At 43.0% G+C, this 22,500-nt stretch overlaps 1 protein-coding gene across 1 annotated transcript; it reads left to right on the top strand.

The window, feature by feature from the left end:
• The first annotated feature begins 12,020 nt into the window (after positions 1-12,020).
• LOC126982313 (mucin-1-like) lies at positions 12,021-13,906 on the top strand. Its single transcript, XM_050834315.1, has 2 exons — positions 12,021-12,070; positions 12,865-13,906. Exons 1-2 carry the CDS (start codon positions 12,021-12,023, stop codon positions 13,904-13,906), a joined length of 1,092 nt encoding a protein of 363 aa, XP_050690272.1.
• Positions 13,907-22,500: the final 8,594 nt, after the last annotated feature.

Genomic DNA, 22,500 nt, shown 5'->3' with positions numbered 1-22,500 from the left:
AATCATTACACTGTGGAAAAATGCAGCTTCACCTAAATACTGCCAAAGAGAAAATAAATAAAACACGTTAAAACACACACACACACACAAAAAAAAAAAAAGACATATGCAGCTATTTGTTTCCTTTTAACAGTAAAAAAATATCTAACCATATTAATCACAGTTGCCTCACTTCACTCTATTCACTTCACTTTCGTCGCTATGTTCAGTGAGGGGAAAAATAGGTAATAAAGGTGAAAAATCGATTGATGAAGAGAAAAGGAAAACGTCATGTGTGGGGGAAACATTTAATGGGTAACTAATCTATGCACTCTACTTTTATCCGCCACACAGATAACGCACTGACCCATCCCCCTCCTCTCTCTCTCTCTCTCTCTCTCTCTCTCTCTCTCTCTCTCTCTCTCTCTCTCTCTCTCTCTCTCTCGAGTACTCTGTAAGCCACGAGGTCGTTAAGGGGCGAAACAACTCTTTCAGCGCATCACTGGTCGTACAGAACATTAGTGAGGCCTCCCCCCCCCCCTCTCTCTCTCTCTCTCTCTCTCTCTCTCTCTCTCTCTCTCTCTCTCTCTCTCTCTCTCTCTCTCTGTTTGTGTGTTTGTGTTTGTGTGTGTGTGTATGTGTGTGTGTGTGTGTGTGTGTGTGTAGACCTCTTATCCCTGAGAATCAGATCCCGTATAGTACACACACACACCCACACACACACACACACACACACACACACACACATTAAAAGTTACTTCATACATCGTTTTTTTTTTTTTTTGTTAATTTATCAGTCATGCGAGGTCGTCTTTTTCTTCTTCTTCGTCTTCTTCTTCTTCTTCTTCTTCTTCTTCTAATAATTCTTCTTCTTCCTCTTCCTCTTCTTCTTCTTCTTCTTCTTCTTCTTCTTCTTTTCCTACTTTTTTCTTCTTTTCCTTCTTATTCTTCTCCTCCTCCTCCTCCTCCAAAAGAAGAAGAAGAAGAAGAAGAGGAAGAAGAGGCCTATTCACAGATGTTATTTTTCCTCGTAAAATTTTATCATTTATCTTATAAACAAATTTTGCCTAGCCAAGCGAAGGCAATTTTGGTGTGTGTGTGTGTGTGTGTGTGTGTGTGTGTGTGTGTGTGTGTGTGTGTGTGTGTGTGTGTGTGTGTGTTTTGATTGTTGTTGTTGTTGTTGTTGTTGTTGTTGTTGTTGTTGTATAGGCTAATAAAAGCTAAATGCTGGCGTCTTTCTTTTCATTTTCACTTCCTCATTTTCACTTTCTCATTTACTTTCTCATCTTTCTCATTTTTCTATTTTTTTTCATTTTTCATTTTCTCACTTCCTCGTTCACTTTCAAATTCTTCATTTTCACTTTCTAATTCTTCATTTTCACCCTCATTTTCATTTTCCCTTTTCACTTTCCCATTTTCACATCTAAAAGGTAATAAAAAAACAAGAGCTAAGGAAAAAAAAAAGTTAAAAAATACAAAAATAAATAAATAAATAAAATAAATGAAATAAAAATAAATAAAAGAGAAAAAACAAAACGGGAAGGAAGGGAAGGTAAAAATGAAAAGAAGAGAAAGGAAGGTGGAAGAGAAGTAATGAGAGAAAGAGAAGAGGGATGAAACACTGGATAATCACAAGACGTGGAGAAGAAAAAAAGAGAAAAAAAAGGATGGGAAGGAAGGGAATGTAAAAATAAAAAGTGAGAAAGGAAGGTGGAAGGAAATAACGACAGAAAGAAAGGGAAGAGGAAAGATATGAAAAAAAGAATGAAGAAACAGAGGAATGCAGAAAAGGGGGATAAAGAACGAAGGGGGAATAAAGATGAAGGAGAGAAAGAGATGGACAAGATAAAGGAGAGGAAGGAGAAGGGGGATGTATGGAGGGTAACATAGAAGTAAGGAAGACTCAAGGGAGAGGAAAACAAAGGAGAGAGATGAAGAAGGGGAAAAGGATGAAGGGGAGGCATGGAGACAGGGGATAAGAATGATGGGAGAGGAGGAGGAAGAAGATGGGGAGAAGAGAGGCGTCTGAAGGGATGGAGAAAGGGAAGGAAAATGAAAATGGATGAGGACGAAGGGGAGAGAGAGAGAGAGAGGAAAGAAGAAGAAGAAGAAGAAGAAGAAGAAGAAGAAGAAGAAGAAGAAGAAGAAGAAGAAGAAGAAGAAGAAGAAGAAGAAGAAGAAGAAGAAGAAGAAGAAGAAGAAGAAGAAGAAGAAGAAGAAGAAGAAGAAGAAGAAGAAGAAGAAGAAGAAGAAGAAGAAGAAGAAGAAAACGAGGAAAAAGGAGAAAAAGAAGAAGGAGAAAAAGAAAAAGACAAAGAAGAAGAAGAAGAACAAGAACAAGAAGAAGAACAAGACAGACGAAGAGGATGAAGAAGAGGGGGGTGTCTGGAGGGAGGGAGGAAAGGGAGGGAAGGGAGGGAAGGGAGGGGAATGGCACTGGGTAAATCTGCGACACATACACACACAACTTTCTCCGCGAGGACGTAAACCTTTGTTAATGGTCGCGAGAGCCCATTACAGTATATTCAAACACTATATTGGCTAGGGGTCTCTCTCTCTCTCTCTCTCTCTCTCTCTCAGTATTTCTTCCTACCATTTCTATTTTCGTGACTTTCCTTGACCAACTAAATGAGAGAAAGAAAAAGAATGAAAAAAAGAAGAAAACAAGAGTAATGCAACGTTCCCGGATGACGAAAGAACAACAACAACAACAACAACAACAACAAAAAGAAGCACACAAACAAACACGAGTGACCTTTACAAACAACATACAAACACCACCACCAACAACAACAATTAACAACTTCTATCTATAAAAACCTGTGTGTGTGTGTGTGTGTCTGTGTGTGTGTGTGTGTGTGTGTGTGTGTGTGTGTGTGTGTGTGTGTGTGTGTGTGTGTGTATTCTTAGCTAATTGCCGGTTTAGGGGGATTGAGTCAGGATCGCCGCGGCCCGTCTTTTGGAATTGCTTTATTGCACTTTCCCCTAAGGCCGGTGAATGTTTTTGGCACGCACGGCTTCTTCCGGAGGTGTATATTCCGCTGATTTACCGATGTCCGGAGGGTGGGCTGAGCTTTCTTTCCCGCATCTTTCTTTAATCTTTTCTTCTTCTGAGTCTTCTTTTTTTCTTCTCTTTTTAACCTACTTCTTCTTCTTCTTTTCCTCCTCCTTCTCCTCCTCCTCCTCTTCTGACTTAATCCCTTGCTGTGCCCTCCTGAAGGTGATTCTCGAGGTATATAATGCTTTTGTTTTTCAGTTTTAACAGCGAAGGAAGCATTTAAAGGGCAAAAGGAAAATATACACGAAAAAATCCGCTCCTCCTCTCCTCCTCCTCCTCCTCCTCCTCCTCCTCTTCCTTCTCCTCTTTCTCCTGTCCTATACAAGCGAATAGAGAGTGGCCAAAAGAGAGGTCAATTTCGGATGGAGAGAGGTCTTGATGCTCCCTTCATTGCTCTTCTTTTTTTTTATGTAGGATGGTCATATAACTTTTTTTTTTTCTCTTGTTGGTAATTAAAGGTTTTCAAGTCTTTCCTCGTAACTGAAATCTCTCTTGTGGCTCCTCTTTTTACCTTTCTCAATCCTCTCAACATGCCTTTTATCAATATCATATGGCTTCATTTTTCCCTTTTTGTTTCCTCGCCCGTGTACGCAAAGGCTATGCTCCTGATTGGCTAACAGATTATGCTTCGTTTTTCTCGTTATTTTTCATCCATAATGGTCCTCGGGTCTGTTTTATTTTTTATTCTTTTTGCACATGAGCTCCTTCCTTTACTGTTATAATGACTACTTCTAAATATTTCTTCATCTTTTTTTTTTCAGTTATATCTCTCCCATTTTCCATCCTCCTCTTTCTTCCTTCTTCCCATTCTTCTTTCTCTTCCCTTCCCTCTCTCCTCCTCCTCTCCCTACCTTTCTTCCTTCCTTTCTTTCCCTTTCTGCCATTTTCCTTTCCTTTCCTTCCCTCTCTCTCCTTCCCCCCTCCTTTCTTCCCCTCCCTGACACTTTCCTTTCCTTCCCTCTCTCTCCTTCCCCCCTCCTTTCTTCCCCTCCCTGCCACTTTCCTTTCCTTTCCTTCCCTCTCTCCTTCCCCCCTCCTTTCTTCTCCTCCCTGCCATTTTCTTTTCCTTTCCTTCCCTCTCTCCTTCCCCCCTCCTTTCTTCTCCTCCCTGCCATTTTCCTTTCCTTTCCTTCCCTCTCTCTCCTTCCCCCCTCCTTTCTTCCCGTCCCTGCCACTTTCCTTTCCTTCCGTTTCCTCTCCCCCCTTCCTTCCTTTCATCCTTTTATTTATTTTTGCTTCCTTTACTGTAAATAACTGACTGCTTATAAATAATTCTCTCTCTTTGTTGGATACCTGTACGCTGTATCTTTTCTAGCAAAACTTGATCTTTGATAAAGTTCGGTGACCAGAACTGAACGGTGTATTCTAGGTGTGGTCTTACAAATGCTAGATATAATCGCTTCATAAGTTCGGGTGATTTATAATCGAAGTTTCTTGAGATTAATCCCAACATCATATTGGCTTTTTTACTCGCTGCAGAACATTGATCACTCATTTTAAGAGTGTTACTGATAATGACACCAAGATCTTTTTCTTGTTTTACTTCGCTGAGCTCATGTCCTTGAATCTGATATTTAAAGTTGGGATTTTTTTCACCTATGTGCATTACTTTACATTTATCTACGTTAAAACTCATTTGCCATTTTTCGCTCCAGTCGGCAAGTCTTATTAAGTCTGATTGAATGTTATCGCAACTTTGACTGTTCATTACCGTACCTCCTAATTTGGTGTCGTCGGCGAATTTGGCTACTTTTGATAGGATATCAGTCTCTAAGTCGTTCACGTAAATTATGAATAGTGTTGGCCCCAGGACCGAACCTTGGGGAACGCCACTGGTGACGGGTTGTCAAATCCGATGCTTCACCATTAAGAACTACACGTTGTTCTCTGTGGGTGAGCCAGTCATGAATCCACGCACATAGATAGTCGTTAATACCGTGGGAACGCAGTTTTGAAATAAGCTTAACGTGAGGAACTTTATCAAACGCTTTCTGAAAATCTAGGTAAATTACGTCATATGGGCTTCGGGCGTCCCAACATGTATAAACATCGTTGAAAAAGGTTAATAGGTTGGTAAGGCAAGACCGATTACTACGAAATCCATGCTGACTATCAGTTATCAATTCATTTGTTTCAAGGAAAGTGATCATTTTATCCCTGATTATTTTTTCGAATAGTTTAATTAGGACAGACGGAAGGCTGATAGGATGATAATTACTGGTTTGTTTTTTGTCTCCTTTTTTAAAGATCGGGGTAATATTGGCCTTTTTCCACTCGAGAGGCACACTGGCCTGTGCTAATGACTTGTTGAATATTAATGTTATGGGTAATTCTAGCTGTTGACTACATTCTCTTAACACGCGAGGAGATAAATTATCGGGCCCCGGAGATTTATTTGGATCTATTCTCTGCAGGTACGCACGCACTTCGCTGATATCAATGTCGGTCAATGCAAGCTTATGTTCTTCAGGGCCTTGAAGCTTATGTTCTTCAGGGCCTTGAAGAGGGTGAGTAGAGGGAGCCAGGTTAAGGAAAGAGGAAAGGAAAGGAAAGGAAGAATTTAGAGAAAGAGATAGAAACAAAAGAAGAAAAGGGCGAGGAGGAGGGACACAGATTAAGGGAAAAAGGAAAAGGGTAGGAAGGCGGAATTTAGAGAAAGATGTAGAGGTGGAAAGGAGGGCAGAATAGGGAAGGAAGAAATACGATGACTGCATTTTTCTCTCTTAACCTTCTCTTCCTCTTTTCTCTTTCCTCTGCACCCTTACAAAACTCACCTCTCTCCCTCCTCCTCCTCCTCCCCCTCCTCTATGAACCTTCCCCATCTTTTTCCCCACGGCCTTGGTTCATGTCCTTCGCCTGTTACTTTCTTATTATTTTGTCTATCTTTATTTTGTTTATCTTTTCACCTAACTTAAAATCTTTCCTCCCGTCTCCCGTTTCCTCCTCCTCCTCCTCCTCCTCCTCCTCCTCATCATCATCATCATCATCATCATCTGACCCTCGCCCATTTTCCCTTCACATCAGCAATTCAAAGGAGTGTAATGATTTTTTTTAATATATCATCTAGTCGTGACCTTTGACCTTCATTAAAACTATCGCAATGACACACACACACACACACACACACACACACACACACACACACACACACACACACACACACACACACACACACACACACACACACACACACACACACACACACACACACACACAACAATGAAAAATGAGAACTTGCATAAGGAATCACATACAAAAAAAAAATAATAATAAAACAAATCTCAATAAATGGAGTCGTTCGCAAATGACAGATTGAATTCGATGCAGAAAAAACGCCTTGTCATAAAACCTGGAAAGAGTGAAAGTAAAATAGAAATAAAAATGAAAAGAATCCTTGACTCCTTGAGTCAAAGTTGCGATAACATTCAATCAGACTTAATAAGACTTGCCGACTGGAGCGAAAAATGGCAAATGAGTTTTAACGTAGATAAATGTAAAGTAATGCACATAGGTGAAAAAAATCCCAACTTTAAATATCAGATTCAAGGACATGAGCTCAGCGAAGTAAAACAAGAAAAAGATCTTGGTGTCATTATCAGTAACACTCTTAAAATGAGTGATCAATGTTCTGCAGCGAGTAAAAAAGCCAATATGATGTTGGGATTAATCTCAAGAAACTTCGATTATAAATCACCCGAACTTATGAAGCGATTATATCTAGCATTTGTAAGACCACACCTAGAATACACCGTTCAGTTCTGGTCACCGAACTTTATCAAAGATCAAGTTTTGCTAGAAAAGATACAGCGACGAGCAACCAAACAAATTCCAGCGCTCCGAAACTTGCCATATGACGAGCGTTTAAAGCGTTTAGATATGTTTTCCCTAAAAAAGCGAAGGATAAGAGGGGACTTAATTGAAGTGTTCAAAATCCTTAATGGATTCGACAACATTAACCCAGATAGTCTATTTCAGAGACACCAACACAAGAACACGCAGCAACGGTATGAAGTTAAAGGGAAATCGATGTAACACATTGGTGCGCAGAAGTTTTTTCAATAACAGAACCGTCGATCACTGGAATAGACTCCCACCGTCAGTAGTTAGCGCACAGAGTATCAATAGCTTTAAGTCTTCTTTGGATAAGTACTTCAGGGATATAAGATTATACTGACCCTTTTTCGCATGTTTTCAGACAGATTGCAGCAAGACCTCAACCTATATTCATATAATTCTCCCCCACAACCTAGATTACAAGTAGCGAAAGTCAACAATAGAGTAAAGCAACAGTTAATGTCCGCATGACAGGTGGAGTGAGGTGTGGGTGCAGTAAGGTGTCAGGTTACTGCCTAGTACCGCCGGTAAAACGAGGATCAAGCCTCCACCTGTGCCCCTGAAACCACCTCTCTCACCCATCGTGGGTATTAGGGCGGATTCTGGGGCTGCCCTGTGTAGGCCACTCGTCCTCTTCCAGTCTCCCTGTATTTCTGTGTTCTTATGTTCTTATGTAATGAAGTCATTTTCCCCCACAGCTTAGGTTACCAGTAGTGTAAGTTAAGGGTAGTAATTTCCTCTTATTTCTCTCTTTACTGTAAAATTTCCATGGCCCTTTCTTCCTTAAAGGTACATGGTGTTCTCTTCTAACTATTTCCTGCCGGAACGTTGCCGGAGGGAGAGGTGGGTGGGGAGGAGCCTTCATCTATTCTGTCCTGTCCTACCACACGTAGATTACTAGTAGTAGCGGTAGTAAACAGACACCCTCGCCATAGACCGATAGGTCTTCTGGTGTCTGTTCTTCCTATGTATTCCTATTCTTCTTCCTCTTCTTCTATTTCTTTCCCTAATTCTTCCTTCCCTTTTCTTTCCTCTTTCCTTAATCTGTGTCCCTCTCCTCCTCACCCTCTTCTTTCTCTGCCATTGCCTTTACACATATCCTTTCCTCTCTATTCTCTTCCTATCTTCTCTTTATCTTCCCATATTCTTCTTTTTCTTACTATATCCTTCTTTTCCCTCCCCCTCTCTCTTCGTTCCTCTTTTCTCTTCCCACATCTTTCTCTTTCCTTCTCCTTTCTCTTCTCACATACTTCTCTTCCCTCCTTCTTTCTCTTCCTTCCTCCTCCTTCTCCTTCCTCTTCTTTCATCCTTCTCTTTCCTCCTCCTTTTCTTCTCTCTCTCTACACGCTTCTCTTCTTTTTCTTTTCTCTTCTCACGCCCATCTCTTCTCCTCTCCTCTCCCTCCTCTTTTCTCTTCCACATACCTCTCGTTCCTCTTCCTTTCCTTTCTCCTCTTTTCCCTCCATCCTTTCTCTCTCCCTCCTCTTCCTCCTCCTTTATCGCCTCTCTCACCCTCTCCATAGTCTTTGCACACCATTAGTATCGCGTTAAACGGTAAATTAACTTTTCTCTATTTATATGCAAACTATCTTCAGCATAAAGAGACTAACTAAGAGAGAGTGTCCCGGGATGCTGCGGAAAGAAAATGGGATGATGAGAGGGAGATAAAGATGCGACGCTTGGAAGGAGGAGGAGGAGGAGGAGGAGGATGCTTCGTGTGTGTGTGTGTGTGTGTGTGTGTGTGTGTGTGTGTGTGTGTGTGTGTGTGTGTGTGTGTGTGTGTGTGTGTGTGTGTGTGTTCTTCTTTTTCTTCATCTTTTCTTCTTCTATTTCTTCCTCTTTCTCTTCTTTTTTCTTCTTTCTGTTCCTTTTCTTTTTCTTTTTAATTTTCTTTTTCCTTTCCTTCTTTTCTTCTTTTTCTTTTTTTCTTCTTTTCCTTCTTCTTCCTCTTCTCCTCCTCCTCCTCCTCCTCCTCCTCCTCCTCCTCCTCCTCTCCCTCCCACGTCAATCTGTCCGCTCTCCTTGAAAATATAATTGGCTCGCCGAAGACAGGTAATAAATTCAAATGACAATTTTACGAAATCAGTCATGCAGCACCTGGTTAGTCCTCCTCCTCCTCCTCCTCCTCCTTGTCCTCCTCCTCCTCCTCCTCCTCCTCCTCCTCCTCCTCCTCCTCTTCTTCCTCCTCCTCCTCCTTCTTTTTTCATCTATTTCTAACTTCTGCCCGTACCTTTTCTCCCTTTTTTCCCCTCTACACCTCTTTCTCTCTTCTATCTTTCCTTTCCTTCTCTTTTTTTTCCTTCTTCCTTCTCCTCCTTTTCTTCTTCTTTTTTTTCTTCTTTTTCTTCTTCTTCTTCTTCTTCTTCTTCTTCCTCTTCTTCAGTTTCTTTATCTTCTTCGTCGTATTCTTCTTCTTCCTCTTCTCCTTCTCCTTCTCCTCCTCCTCCTCCTCCTTGCAGCATCTCGACCCACTGTGACTAGAGTACGATGACCTATACAGTTTTTCTTATTGTTGTTGTTGTTGTTGTTGTTGTTGTTGTTGTTGTTGTTGATGATGAAAGGAAGGAAAATATATCGATACACATCAATGTTTTTTTTTCTGGAAGATTCGTCCTTAGTTAAGAATAAAATAAGTGTGTGTGTGTGTGTGTGTGTGTGTGTGTGTGTGTGTGTGTGTGTGTGTGTGTGTGTGTGTGTGTGTGTGTGTGTGTGTGTGTGTGTGTGTGCATCCATATATTCCGGCAGTTAAAAAAAAAAGAGAAGTATAAAACAGTAACATATATAAGTAAAGTATAAACAGAAGTAAACAAACATTACAGTAATAACGAAATATAAGACTCTGAGCCAAGCAAAACTTATCCTCGGTGTGTGGGTGCTGCGAAGACTGGAAGGGAGACAGAGATGATGAAAAGGGAGAATGAAAACAGGAATGATGCTGGGACGCCAAGGAGACATATATGATGGGAACGAGAAACGCAGGGGTGATGGGAAAGGAGAAGGAAGGAACGACGATAGGGAGAAGGAGGGCGAGGTGATGGGAAGAAAGAGGGAAGGGGGGGATGATGATGGGAAGATAGAAGATGCGAATGATGGGGTTAAAAAAGGGAGAGGAAAAAGTGAGAGAGAGAGAGAGAGAGAGAGAGAGAGAGAGAGAGAGAGAGAGAGAGAAGAATGTAAACAAGGAAACAGCATGAGCTAAGTAAGTAACGAGAAGGAAGGAGGAACGGAGGGAAGTAGTCAGGGAGATCAAGATGAAATAAAGAGGAATTAAAGGGGGAGGAAGAGGAAGAAGAGGAAGAGAGTAAGGCAGGGAAGCCCCATGAGGCGAGAGGAGCTGAAGGAAGGCAGTGCCCGCTGAAGGCCTATGCTCCGGCGGTGAGTGTTGGTGGTGTGTTCCTGGAAGGGCCGCGAGGGGGATGACCTGAGTGACGGAGCGGCGAAGTCAGGCAGAGGGAGGGAAGTGTGACGCCGTGACTACCACCACCATCACCACCACCATCACCACCACCACCACCACCACCCTTCTCTACCGTCTTTCTCTCTCCTCTTTATTTTCCACACCCCTTCTCTCCTCTATCTTCCCATTTCCCTTTTCCTTCTTACATTTCCCCTTTTTTTCTCTTTTTATTTTCTACCGTCTTTCTCCTCTTATCTTTTCCACACCCCTTCTCTCCTCTATCTTCCCATTTCCCTTTTCCTTCCGGCATTTCCCCTTTTCTTCTCTTCCTTCTTTTAATTTCTGACCCTGTTTTTCCTTCCTTTCCTCCTTTTCCTTCTTTCTCACCTCCCTTTATTCCCTCTTTCCCTCTCCTTTATCTCCTCATACCACAACCACCACCACCACCATCCTTCCCTCTGTCTCCCATTTCCCATCCTCTTCTTTCTTCCTTCTTTCCCTTTTGTTCCTTCCTTTCTTCCTTCCTTCTCTTCCCTGCCCCGTTTCGTCCCTTCTCTCCCTTCCCTCTCGTTTTTTTTCTCCGTTTTCCTTTTGTTTCTTCCCTTCCTTGCTTTATCTTCCCATCTCCCTTTTCTTTCCTTCCTTTCCCTGATTCCTTCCTCGACTTCCTTCCTCTCCTCCCTTTCTTCCCTCTTTCCCTCCCCGTCCTTTCTCCTTTTTTCCTCCAACCCCTTTTTTTTTCCTTCCTTCCTTTATCTTCTCCTTCCTTTTCTTCCCTACTCCTTTCCTTTTCCTCTATACTCTCTACTCCCTTCCCTCCCTTTCTTCCCATCTTCCCTTTTCTCTCTTGCTTTCTCTTTTCCTTCCTTCCTTTCCCTGTTCCATTCCTTTACTTCCCCATCTTTCCTTTCACACCCATTTCCTCACTTCTTTCCTTCCTTTCCTTTTTTTTCCTCTATATTCTTTCCCTTTCCCATGTCCCTTTCCTTCCTTCCTTCCATTCCTTGCCCTCTCTATCCTCTTTTCCACTCCTTCCCCTTTATTCCTTCTTTATTTCCTTCCTTCCTTCCTTCCTTCCCTCCTTCCCTTCCCTTCCCCTCTTGTCCCCCACGCACTTGAAGACCTGAGTGACGCCGTTGTTTTCCTCGCTTGTCTTTTTGCGTCTTCGGTGTTGCGTGTATGTGTGTGTGTGTGTATGTATGTATATGTGTGTGTGTGTGTGTCTTTTCATCCCCCAAAAAAGTCTGCGGTGAGCGTAAGCCACGTTTCACTAAGTCTACCATAAAACAAGATACTGCAAACCTCCTTTCTCTGGGCTATGACGCATTACTTTTCACGCCTCCGCTAAAAAATCAAGAGACGTTTTTCTTCCCCTTTTCTTGGTGTGAGTACTGATTATTTACTTACGGTGAGTGCGAATCGGCGGACACATTAATATCACGAGCGGCATGAAATAGGGAGAATGTGAGTGGCGAAAGGGATTACAAGGAGTGTTCTGTCGGCCAATCTCACACAACCTGCCCGCTATTACGCTACCTTCCCCCTAACACCGCCCCCTCCCTTCGCTAACACACACGGACGAGAATAACACGCCTGGTACCTAATAATAATACTGAAGGATAGAGGCTATTAATAAGCACATGGGGACACACACACACACACACACACACACACACACACACACACACACACACACACACACACACACACACACACACACACACTAGACGAATAGTTCCCTCCATCAACAACATGCGTGGGATACATTGGGTGACACATGGACAGGAGTATAATAAGAACAGGTGAGATAACGAAACAGGAAAGACACATAAGCAGGTAAATATCATTAAGGCCGAGGTGATGCTGTACAATCCACCTTCAATCTAGTCTATTTAGGTGTATATATGTTTAGGTGTATAAATAGAAAGGTTGAATGCATAGACGCTTGATCCCAGGCTATTTAGGAGCAGTTTGGGTGACGGGCGATGTAATTCTCTTGACACAAAGCCAGACAAGAGGCGATAAATCTGATGGATGGCCGGGCAGGTTATGGGGAGGGGGGATGGGAATGGGAGGGCGGCAACACAGCAAGGCGTGGGCGAGGTCAGATCAGGTAGTGGGCGTAGGCGTCACCTGTCACTGCGTCACTATGGGTCGTATTAAAAGACATCTCGCCACCCAAGAACACATATTTGACAAGGCTTTCGTAGGAGTCGTGGGCATTTACAGGAGTAGTTGTATGACCCTGGTGATGGTTTGACCCATCCTCTGTACCGTGAACCTAAAGAAACACTCATTAGAACCCGACTGACCCCCTCTTTGACCTTTAGAAATAGGTGATGTTAGAAGCGAAAGTTTCCTATAATACTGCCCTATGTTTCCTTCATTGAGACCATTCATATAGAAAACACTAACACGGAAAGTCACAGTTAACTCAAGCAAGAACCAGCAAGCCACAACAAAGCAATAAAAAGCCAGAGCAAGTCCCAGCAAACCGCCCACAGAAAGCTAGGATGTCAAAGCAAGCCACACAAAGCCACACCAAAGCATAACAAGCCACACCAAAGCACAGCAAGCCACACCAAAGCACAACAAGCCACACCAAAGCACAACAAGCCACACCAAAGCACAACAAGCCTCACCAAAGCACAACAAGCCACACCAAAGCACAACAAGCCACACCAAAGCACAACAAGCCACACCAAAGCACAACAAGCCACACCAAAGCACAACAAGCCACACCAAAGCACAACAAGCCACACCAAAGCACAACAAGCCACACCAAAGCACAACAAGCCACACCAAAGCACAACAAGCCACACCAAAGCACAACAAGCCACACCAAAGCACAAATAAGCCACCCCAAAGCACAACAAGCCACACCAAAGCACAACAAGCCACACCAAAGCACAACAAGCCACACCAAAGCACAACAAGCCACACCAAAGCACAACAAGCCACACCAAAGCACAACAAGCCACACCAAAGCACAACAAGCCACACCAAAGCACAACAAGCCACACCAAAGCACAACAAGCCACACCAAAGCACAGGAAGCCACACCAAAGCACAACAAGCCACACCAAAGCACAACAAGCCACACCAAAGCACAGGAAGCCACACCAAAGCACAACAAGCCACACCAAAGCACAACAAGCCACACCAAAGCACAGGAAGCCCCACCAAAGCACAACAAGCCTCACCAAAGCACAACAAGCCACACCAAAGCACAACAAGCCACACCAAAGCACAACAAGCCACACCAAAGCACAACAAGCCACACCAAAGCACAGGAAGCCACACCAAAGCACAACAAGCCACACCAAAGCACAACAAGCCACACCAAAGCACAACAAGCCACACCAAAGCACAACAAGCCACACCAAAGCATAACAAGCCACACCAAAGCACAACAAGCCTCACCAAAGCACAACGAAAGGTCAGACAATTCACAGCACGTCACAGCAAGCCACATCAATAGCACAGCAACCCTCTGCAAGCCACAGGAACCCAGAACAAAGGCAGAGAAAGCTAGAGCAAGTCACAACAAGCAGCAGCAAGTCAAAGCAAGCCAGGATGAAGGCATGGCAGGCTACAGCAAATCACAGAAACACAGAGCAAGCCACAAGCAACAGTGAGCAAACCAAAGCAAGCCAAAAAAGTGTCGCAGCAAGTTTCAACAAGCAACAGCAAGTCAACAAAGGGCACAGGAAGCAATATCAAACCCAGACAAGCCAGAAGAGACCCAGCAAGGCCCAACACCCAAAAGCCTCTGGTCCACATATTTCTTCTGTTCCCCTTTTTATTCTTCCTTGCAGCTCTCCCTTTTCTCATCCTGCCCGCCCCTCCCCGCCTCTCCCTTCCTCTCCATTCTGTCTCGTCCCCCTTTATTCTTCCTTGCAGCCCCCCATCTCCCTTTTGTCATCCTGCCCCCCTCTCCCCCCCCTGGTCCATTCTGTTCCCCACCTAACACTTTCTTCCTCTCCCCGCCTCTCCCTTCCTCTCCATTCTGTCCCGTTCCCCTTTCTTCTTCCCTGCAGCCTCCAATCTCCCTCTCGTCATCCTGGTCCATTCTGTTCCATACCTAATACTTTCCACTTTCTTCCTCTCCCCGCCTCTCCCTTCCTCTCCATTCTGTCCCGTTCCCCTTTCTTCTTCCCTGCAGCCTCCCATCTCCCTTTCCTCATCCTCTCCCCCTTGGGCCATTCTGTTCCCTCCCTTACACCCTCCTCCTCTCCCTGCCTCTTTTTATCCTTCTTTACCTGCCTCCTCCCTACCATTCTCTCCCCTACCTAACACTTTTTTTCTCTCCCTGCCTCTCCCTTCCTCCCTTAATATCTCCTCCCTACCATTCTGTCCCCTACCTAACACTCTTCCCCTCTCCCTGTCCTCCCTACCTAGCACTTTTTTTCTCTCCCTGCCTCTCCCTTCCTCCCTTAATCTCTCCTCCCTACCATTCTCTTTCCTACCTAACACTCTTCTCCTCTCCCTTCCTCCCTTAATCTCTCCTCCTTACCATTCTGTTCCCTACCTAACACTCTTCCCCTCTCCCTGCCTCTCCCTTCCTCCCTAAATCTCTCCTCCCTACCATTCTCTTCCCTTCCTAACACTCTCTTTCCCTCTCCCTGCCTCTTCCTATTCTCCCTTACCAACCTCCTCTCTGTCATTCTGTTCCCTATCTAACACTTCCTCTCCCTTCCTCACTATCTCCCTTACCTACTTTCTCCTTTCCTCTTCACTCTCTCCCTTCAGTCACTCTTCTCTTTGGTTAAAACTTTCCTCCCCTTCCTGCCTCCTTTCATTTCCTCACCCTGTCCCTCTCCTCCCTTCCTTACCTAGAACTCCCTTACTTTTCATTGCCCTCCCTTATCCACCTTCTCCCTTAATCTCTCCTCTACTCCCAACCCTCCAAAATAGGTAACACTCCTCTACTTCCTTCTCCCTATCCTTCCTTACCTGTCTCGTCTCTTCCTCTCCACTCTGTCTCTTCCCTTCCTTTTCCTTCCCTCCCCTTTCCTTATCTCAAACTCCCCTACCTCTCCCTAGTCTCTCTCTTCCCTTCCTCTCCACCCTGTCCCTTCCTTTTCCTTCTCTCCCCTTTCCTTGTCTAAAACTTCCCTACCTCTCCCGAGCCTCTCTCTTCCCTTCCTCTCCACCCTGTCCCTCCCTTTTCCTTTCCTTCTCTCCCCTTTCCTTACCCAACGCTTCCCTACCTTTTCCCATGCTTCTTTCCTTGCCTCTTCCCTTCCTTCCAACACATGCCTAAGAACGATTTACTAACCAACACACACACACACACACACACACACACACACACACACACACACACACACACACACACACACACACACATTCCATCCATCTTAAACTTCCAATCGTGTTTGCATATCGTGTTTGCACTATTTAGAATTTTTTACAGCAAAGGAAGCAGCTCAGGGGCAATAAACAAAACCAGGAACAAAAAAGGTCAGGGCTCGACGCTACTCCAGCAGAAGAAAACAGAACGAGAGGTCAAAAAAGAGGTCAATTTCGGGTGGAGAGGTGTCTTGATGCCCTATTATTATTTTTTTTATAGTTTTTAAAGCAAGGGAAAGAATGAAAGAAAGAAAGAAAGAAAGAAAGAAAGAAAGAAAGAAAGAAGAAAAAGAAATGGAGAAAAAAACAGGAAGTAAAGAAAGAAAAAATGAAGAATTATAAAAGGAAAGAAAATGAAAACTAAAAAAATAATAAGAAATAAAAAAAAATAATGAGGAAGAAAAAGAAAAGGAAAAGAATGAAAAAGAGAAAGAAAGAAAAGAAAGAAATGGAGAAAAAACAACAGGAAGTAAAGGAAGAAAATAATGAAGAATTAAAGAAGGAAAAAAAGAAGGAAAAACTAGAGAAAAAGAATAAGAAATTAAAAAATAGAATAAAATAATGAGGAAAAAAAGGGAAAGAATGAAAGAAAAAAAGAAAGAAAAGAAAGAAATTAAGAAAAAAGAACAGGAAGTAAAGAAAGAAAAAGTGAAGAGTTAAAGAAGGAAAGACAGAAAGAAAAACTAGAGAAAAGTAATAAGAAATTAAAACACGAATAAAATATTGAGGAAAAAAGAAAAAGAGGAAAAAAGGAAAAGAAATGGAAAAATGAAAAAAAGAATAAGAGAGAGAAAAGGGAAAAGAGAAAAAAAACTCACGGGAAAAACAACAGGAACGAAAAAGGCCAGGGCTCGACGCTGTTCAAACAGAAGAAAACAGAACGAAGGGGCAAAAGAGAGATCAATTTCGGAGAGGTGGAGAGGTGTCTTGATAACTCGTGAACCTTTATCTTTCTATAACCTTCCAAGAGCTCTTTTTTTTTTATAGCAAAGGCGACAGCACAAGGGCACAGAAAGAAGAAAACAATAAAAAAAAGTCCGCTACTCGCTGCTCCTGTAAAGAATCCGAAGAGGTGGCCGAAAGTGCAGTCAATTACGTGAGAGGATCCAGTTCATGCCCATCGCTACGTGTCCTAACCTCTTTTCAGTATAAGTTCTTGATTTATCCCATCGCCCTTAACATCAACAATCCACTTAAGTCGTTTCAGAACTTCACTTAGATCACCTCGCAGCTTTTGTCTTTCCAGAGAGTGCAAGTCAAGGTTTTGTGTTTGATCTGCTTCGAGGGATTTTTTTTTTTTTTACAGCAGAGGAGACAGTGCAAGGGCGTAAAAAATGAAGAAAACAATAATGAAAAAAAAAAGTCCGCTACTTACTTTCTGATGTTCTGATTTTTGCTTTTGGGGGACAGCGGCATAGCGGGCTTTTTCCTGCTTTTTATTCTTCCCTTGAGCTGCCTCCTTTTGCTGCATAAAAAAAAGGGGGAATAAGAAATGACTAAATATTGGCACCTCCACTGAACAGATTTAGAAACATAGAAAGAGAGAGAGAGAGAGAGAGAGAGAGAGAGAGAGAGAGAGAGAGAGAGAGAGAGAGAGAGAGAGAGAGAGAGAGAGAGAGAGAGAGAGAGAGAGAGAGAGAGAGAGAGAGAGAGAGAGAGAGAGAGAGAGAGAGAGAGAGAGAGAGAGAGAGAGAGAGAGAGAGATTAGGTCACACAGTGACATCCACCAGCCTGATCGTTAAACATATCAACGACAAAACCATGAAAGTTAAAACAGCCCTCACATCACTAAACAGATTCTGGCACTTCACAGAGCGGCTCAAACTGTGTCTGGTAAAGACTAAGATACTTCCTATACTAGACTACTCACCCACCCAGACACACATGGCGTCCCACACCAAGATGTTACAGCTTCAGAGGCTGCAGAACAAAGCGCTGAGATTTGCCACCGGACAGAAATACCCGTACACGGAAAACACAGCAGCACAACACCGCAGACTCGGAGTACAACTAGTCAGCACAAGGCTACGGGAGGCCGCCGGAAAGATATGGGAGAAACTAGACCAGCAAGACGACGTGAACTACACCCACGTCAAGGAGCTTGACGGCAGCACGAACGTGGTCCACCCCTGGTTTCCGCGCAGCTTGAAGTCACTACGAGAACAACCGCCCACACATCACTTCACACAAGTGACGCCATAGCTTAGCTTACCTCCCTATACACAAACAATCCAAACACACACACACACCCAGCACGCCAGGGGTATACAAATAAGGTGCCCAATAAACAATAACTACACCAGAACAACTAACGAACCTACACCATACAACTGTACACTCCTACTATCTTTCCTATTCCCCACCTGTACCTCACCACTAACCCACTTCCTCTTCGTACTATACCCTTGACTAAAAGAGAGAGAGAGAGAGAGAGAGAGAGAGAGAGAGAGAGAGAGAGAGAGAGAGAGAGAGAGAGAGAGAGAGAGAGAGAGAGAGAGAGAGAGAGAGAGAGAGAGAGAGAGAGAGAGAGAGAGAGAGAGAGATTATTGAGGGTGTCCGGTGTAGGAGTGTTGGTTTTAATAAAGGTGAGACATAGTTCGGTAATGTCAGACGCTGCCGACTCTCTTATCAACTAATTTTAAAGGACGAAAAGGAGATCACTCGTGTTTCCAGGAGTATTTTTTCACGTTCACGGTACAGAAGAAGGGACAAACTACCGCCAGGGCCATTAATTAAACAACCCCTGGAAATGCCCACCACTCCTACGAAGGCCTTGTCAATTATGTGTACTTGGGCGCAGGAAGGTTTAAGACTACGGCCCACAAACCGCTCGTGAAATTGATCTACTTGCCGGTAAATGGTCGGGGGTCGGTAAGAAGCACGCAAAAAAAATGAAAGCAGAAGAGAAATATAGAAAAAAATGGAGAAAAAAAGAAAATGATAGAAAGAAGAAAAATAAGAAAAATAGAGAAAAAGGAAGAAAAGAAAGAAAAACAAAGAAAGAAAAAGAGGAAAAGAATAAATAAAAAGAAATCACAAAGAAAGAAAAGAAAAAAAGAAAAAGGAAAAGAAATAAAGAAAAAAAAAGAAAAAGAAGAAAAATAGAAAAAGAAAGATAAATAAACAAATAAAGAGATTAAGAAAAAAGAAAGCATTAAAAAATAAAAGAAAAAAACAAGTCCAGTGTGATGTCAGCTTTCCATGGTTAGATGATGCAAGCTGTGGTGTCTGTGGCGCCAATAGTGTTGTCTGTGGCGAGGACCAATTCTCCTCCCTATCATTATAACATTGATCTCTTGTTAATGTCCAGCGATTTACCTCACCAAAGTCAATGCATTTACTACTTTTGTGGGCAGCTTATTCGAGTAAAGACAGACTCAATCACATCACCAAAGACAGTCACACAAGCTTATCCGAGTAAAGAAGGACAATGAAACAATCTTATTCGAGTACATAAACGCAATCACACAAGCTTATTCGAGTAAAGAAAGAAAGACAATCAAGCTTATTCGAGTAGACAAAGACAATCACACAAGCTTATTCGAGACACATAAAAGGCAATCAAACAAGCTTATTCGAGCAAAAAACTATCACTCAAGCTTTTTCGAGTACATAAAGACAATCACACAAGCTTATTCGACTGCATAAAGACAATCACACAAGCTTATTCGAATAAAAAAAACAATAAAACAAGCTTATTCGAGAAAAAAACAATCAATCATGCTTTTCTGAGTGCATAAAGACAAACGCACAAGCTTATTCGAGCAAAGAAACACAAACACACGAGTAAATGAAGAGTAAAAATCAGTAAAAAAATAAAATAAGGACGCCAACACAACACAGTCTTTCCCGCATCATCATCACAACACCAGCTCAAACATTCCCGTAGTGTCGCATCTAACGCGTCTATTTATCCCACCACGACGCGGCCCTCTCAGCGTGACAGCCGCGTGTTGGCGTGGAAAAGCAACACTCAGCAACCCACCACCACCACGACGCGGCCCTCTCAGCGTGACAGCCGCGTGTTGGCGTGGAAAAGCAACACTCAGCAACCCACCACCACCACGACACGGCCCTCTCAGCGTGACAGCCGCGTGTTGACGTGGAGGAGAAACCAACGCTCGGCAAGCCACCACCACCACGACGCGGCCCTCTCAGCGTGACAGCCGCGTGTTGGCGTGGAGCAGAAAGCAACACTCAGCAAGCCACCACCACCATCACGCCGGCCAAAGCAAGGTTCCTCAGGGTCTAGACCGTGCTACATGGAAGTGACTCTGAAGCTGAAACCCTTTATCGTCACATTTCGTCCCCGATGATGGTAGCGTTTGGTGACGTCAACGAGAGGAAGGAAGGAGGAGGAAGGGGTAAGAGGAGGGGGAGGAGGGGGGTAACAGGAGGTAAGAAGGGGAAGGAAAGAAAGAAGAAAAAAGTTATAAGTTGGAGGAGGAGGAGAAGGAAGAAGAGGAGGAGCTTAGGAAAAACTACGACGGCGTTCCCGATCCTGAGAGCGAATGGGAAGAGGGCACCAGAAAAAATGGAAGGACATAAAGGTTAAACAAGAAGAAGAGGAGGACGAGGAGGAAAAAAGAGGAGGAGGAAAAAAGAGAAGGCATAGGAGGAAAAAAGAGGAGGAGTAAAAAAAGAAGAGGAGGAGGAGTAAAAAAAGAAGAGGGGGAGGAGGAAAAAGAGGAGGCGGAGGAAGAAAAAAGAAGAGGAGGAGGAGGAAAAAAGAGAAGGAAGAGGAGGAGGAAAAAAGAAGGACGAGGAGGAAAAAAGAAGAGGAGGGGGAAAAAAGAAGAGGAGGAGGAGGAGGAAAAAAGAGGAGGAGGAGGAGGAAAAAAGCAGAGGAGGAGGAGGAGAAAAAAGAAGAGGAGGAGGAGGAGGAGGAGGAAGAGGAGCAGGATTCATTGTGGTGTTGAGGCAGGTCAGGAGAACACTATCAAAATTTGTGATATGGGTGGGGGGGGGGGGGAGAGAGAGAGAGAGAGAGAGAGAGAGAGAGAGAGAGAGAGAGAGAGAGAGAGAGAGAGAGAGAGAGAGAGAGAGAGCACCACGTCGTATCCCCCACTTCTTTTCAAAATAACTAAATCAAGGCCAACAAGACACGAAAAAAATGTGTACTCAGGAAAAGATTGAAAAAATAAATGCAATGAAAAACGATAAAAAACAGATGAAAGAAAATTAAGAAACAACAACAACAACAACAACAACAAAGCGCTGAATTGAGAAAAAGAGGAGAAATCTCGGGAAAAAATCGTTAATGAGAAAAAGACGATGAAATAAATTAAAATAAGAAGCGAAAATACAGTAAACGAAGGTAAAGAAAGCGGTGAAAATGAGACAGACAGACAGATAGACAGACAGACAGCTAGAACAACAACAACAATGAGAGCAGCAACGACAAAAACGACAACAACGACGACAACTACAACAACCGCAAAAAACAGACAAAGATAGACAGACAGGCAGACAGACAGAAAGACAGATATATAGATATACATACAGAGGCGGGCAGACAAACAGACAGACACAGAGACATACAGGCACAGAAACCGAGACAAAGAGAGATAGGCAGACAGGCAGACAGACAGACAAAGACAGACAGACAGACAGACAGACAGACAGGCAGACAGACAGAAAGACAGATAGATATACAGACAGACAGACACAGAGACATACAGACACAGAAACAGAGACAACGACAGATAGACAGACAGACAGACAGATAGACAGACACAGACAGACAAAACATCCTCGAACCACAGAGACAACCAAGAAGAAAAGAAATATGATATCAAAACAAAAAGAGAACAGACTCGGAAAACATCGAAAAATTAATACCTTAGAAGAGAATAAAAAAATGACCTCAATAAGAAAATGAGGACAAACTTATTGACGGGAAAAAAGGATGAAAGAAGTTTGAGCAGGGAAGAAAATAAGGGAAAAAAAAGTGGCTGAAAAACAAATGAACATTGAATCGGAGTGCAAAAGAAGAAAACCCTAAGAGTAATAAAGGAAAGAATAGAAAAATACCAAAATTAATTCAGATGATAAAGAAAAAAAACAAGAGTACGAAAAAACAATATGAAAAAGAACAAAAAAGAAAGATAATGACGCAAAAAAAAGCTCGAACAGGATCAACAAAAATACGAAAAAACAAACAAAACCGGTATTGACAATAACAAGAACAATAATAATAATAATAATAATAATAATAATAATAATAATAATAATAATAATGATAATAATTAGATTTTTTAGTAGTGGTAGCAGTAATAGCAGTAAGGGTAGCAGTAGTAGAAGTGGTGGGTAGTTAGTCGTAGTAGTAGTAGTAGTAGTAGTAGTAGTAGTAGTAGTAGTAGCACAATAACACTGCCTCGGAGTCCCCGCCTGGGGGGGCATAAATTCCCCCAGGGAGGACTTCCCTTCTGGCTGCCGACTTGGGAGGGGTCCTGATAACTCCTCGAACCTCCTTATCAATTTCTGCAACATTCGCAGTCTTAGTTCTAATTTCCATTCTGTGGAACACCATCTCTCCTCCTCTAAACCTAGCCTTCTCTACCTCACCGAAACACAGGTTTCTGAGGCTACTGACAGCAATCTCTACTCTGTTCCCTCCTACTATCTCTATCCTAAATTTCAATCCAAAGCTGGATGTTGCACCTACGTGCGCAACGACATCACTTGCTCTCGTGCCCACAACCTTGACTCTTCTGAATTTTCCACCATCTGGCTAAGACTTCATTGTCATTTTATTACTAAATACACCTGCGCTGTTTATCTCTCACCTAACTCTACTAACTATGTAAATTTCTTTGACTATTTGAACTCTAAAAGTGGAGCACATCTTGACTCACTCTCCCTTCGCTGAAATCTC

The sequence above is a fragment of the Eriocheir sinensis genome, chromosome 4 (assembly GCF_024679095.1).
Source record: "Eriocheir sinensis breed Jianghai 21 chromosome 4, ASM2467909v1, whole genome shotgun sequence".
Taxonomy (NCBI): domain Eukaryota; kingdom Metazoa; phylum Arthropoda; class Malacostraca; order Decapoda; family Varunidae; genus Eriocheir; species Eriocheir sinensis.
This window is presented reverse-complemented; position numbering and strand designations above follow the sequence as displayed.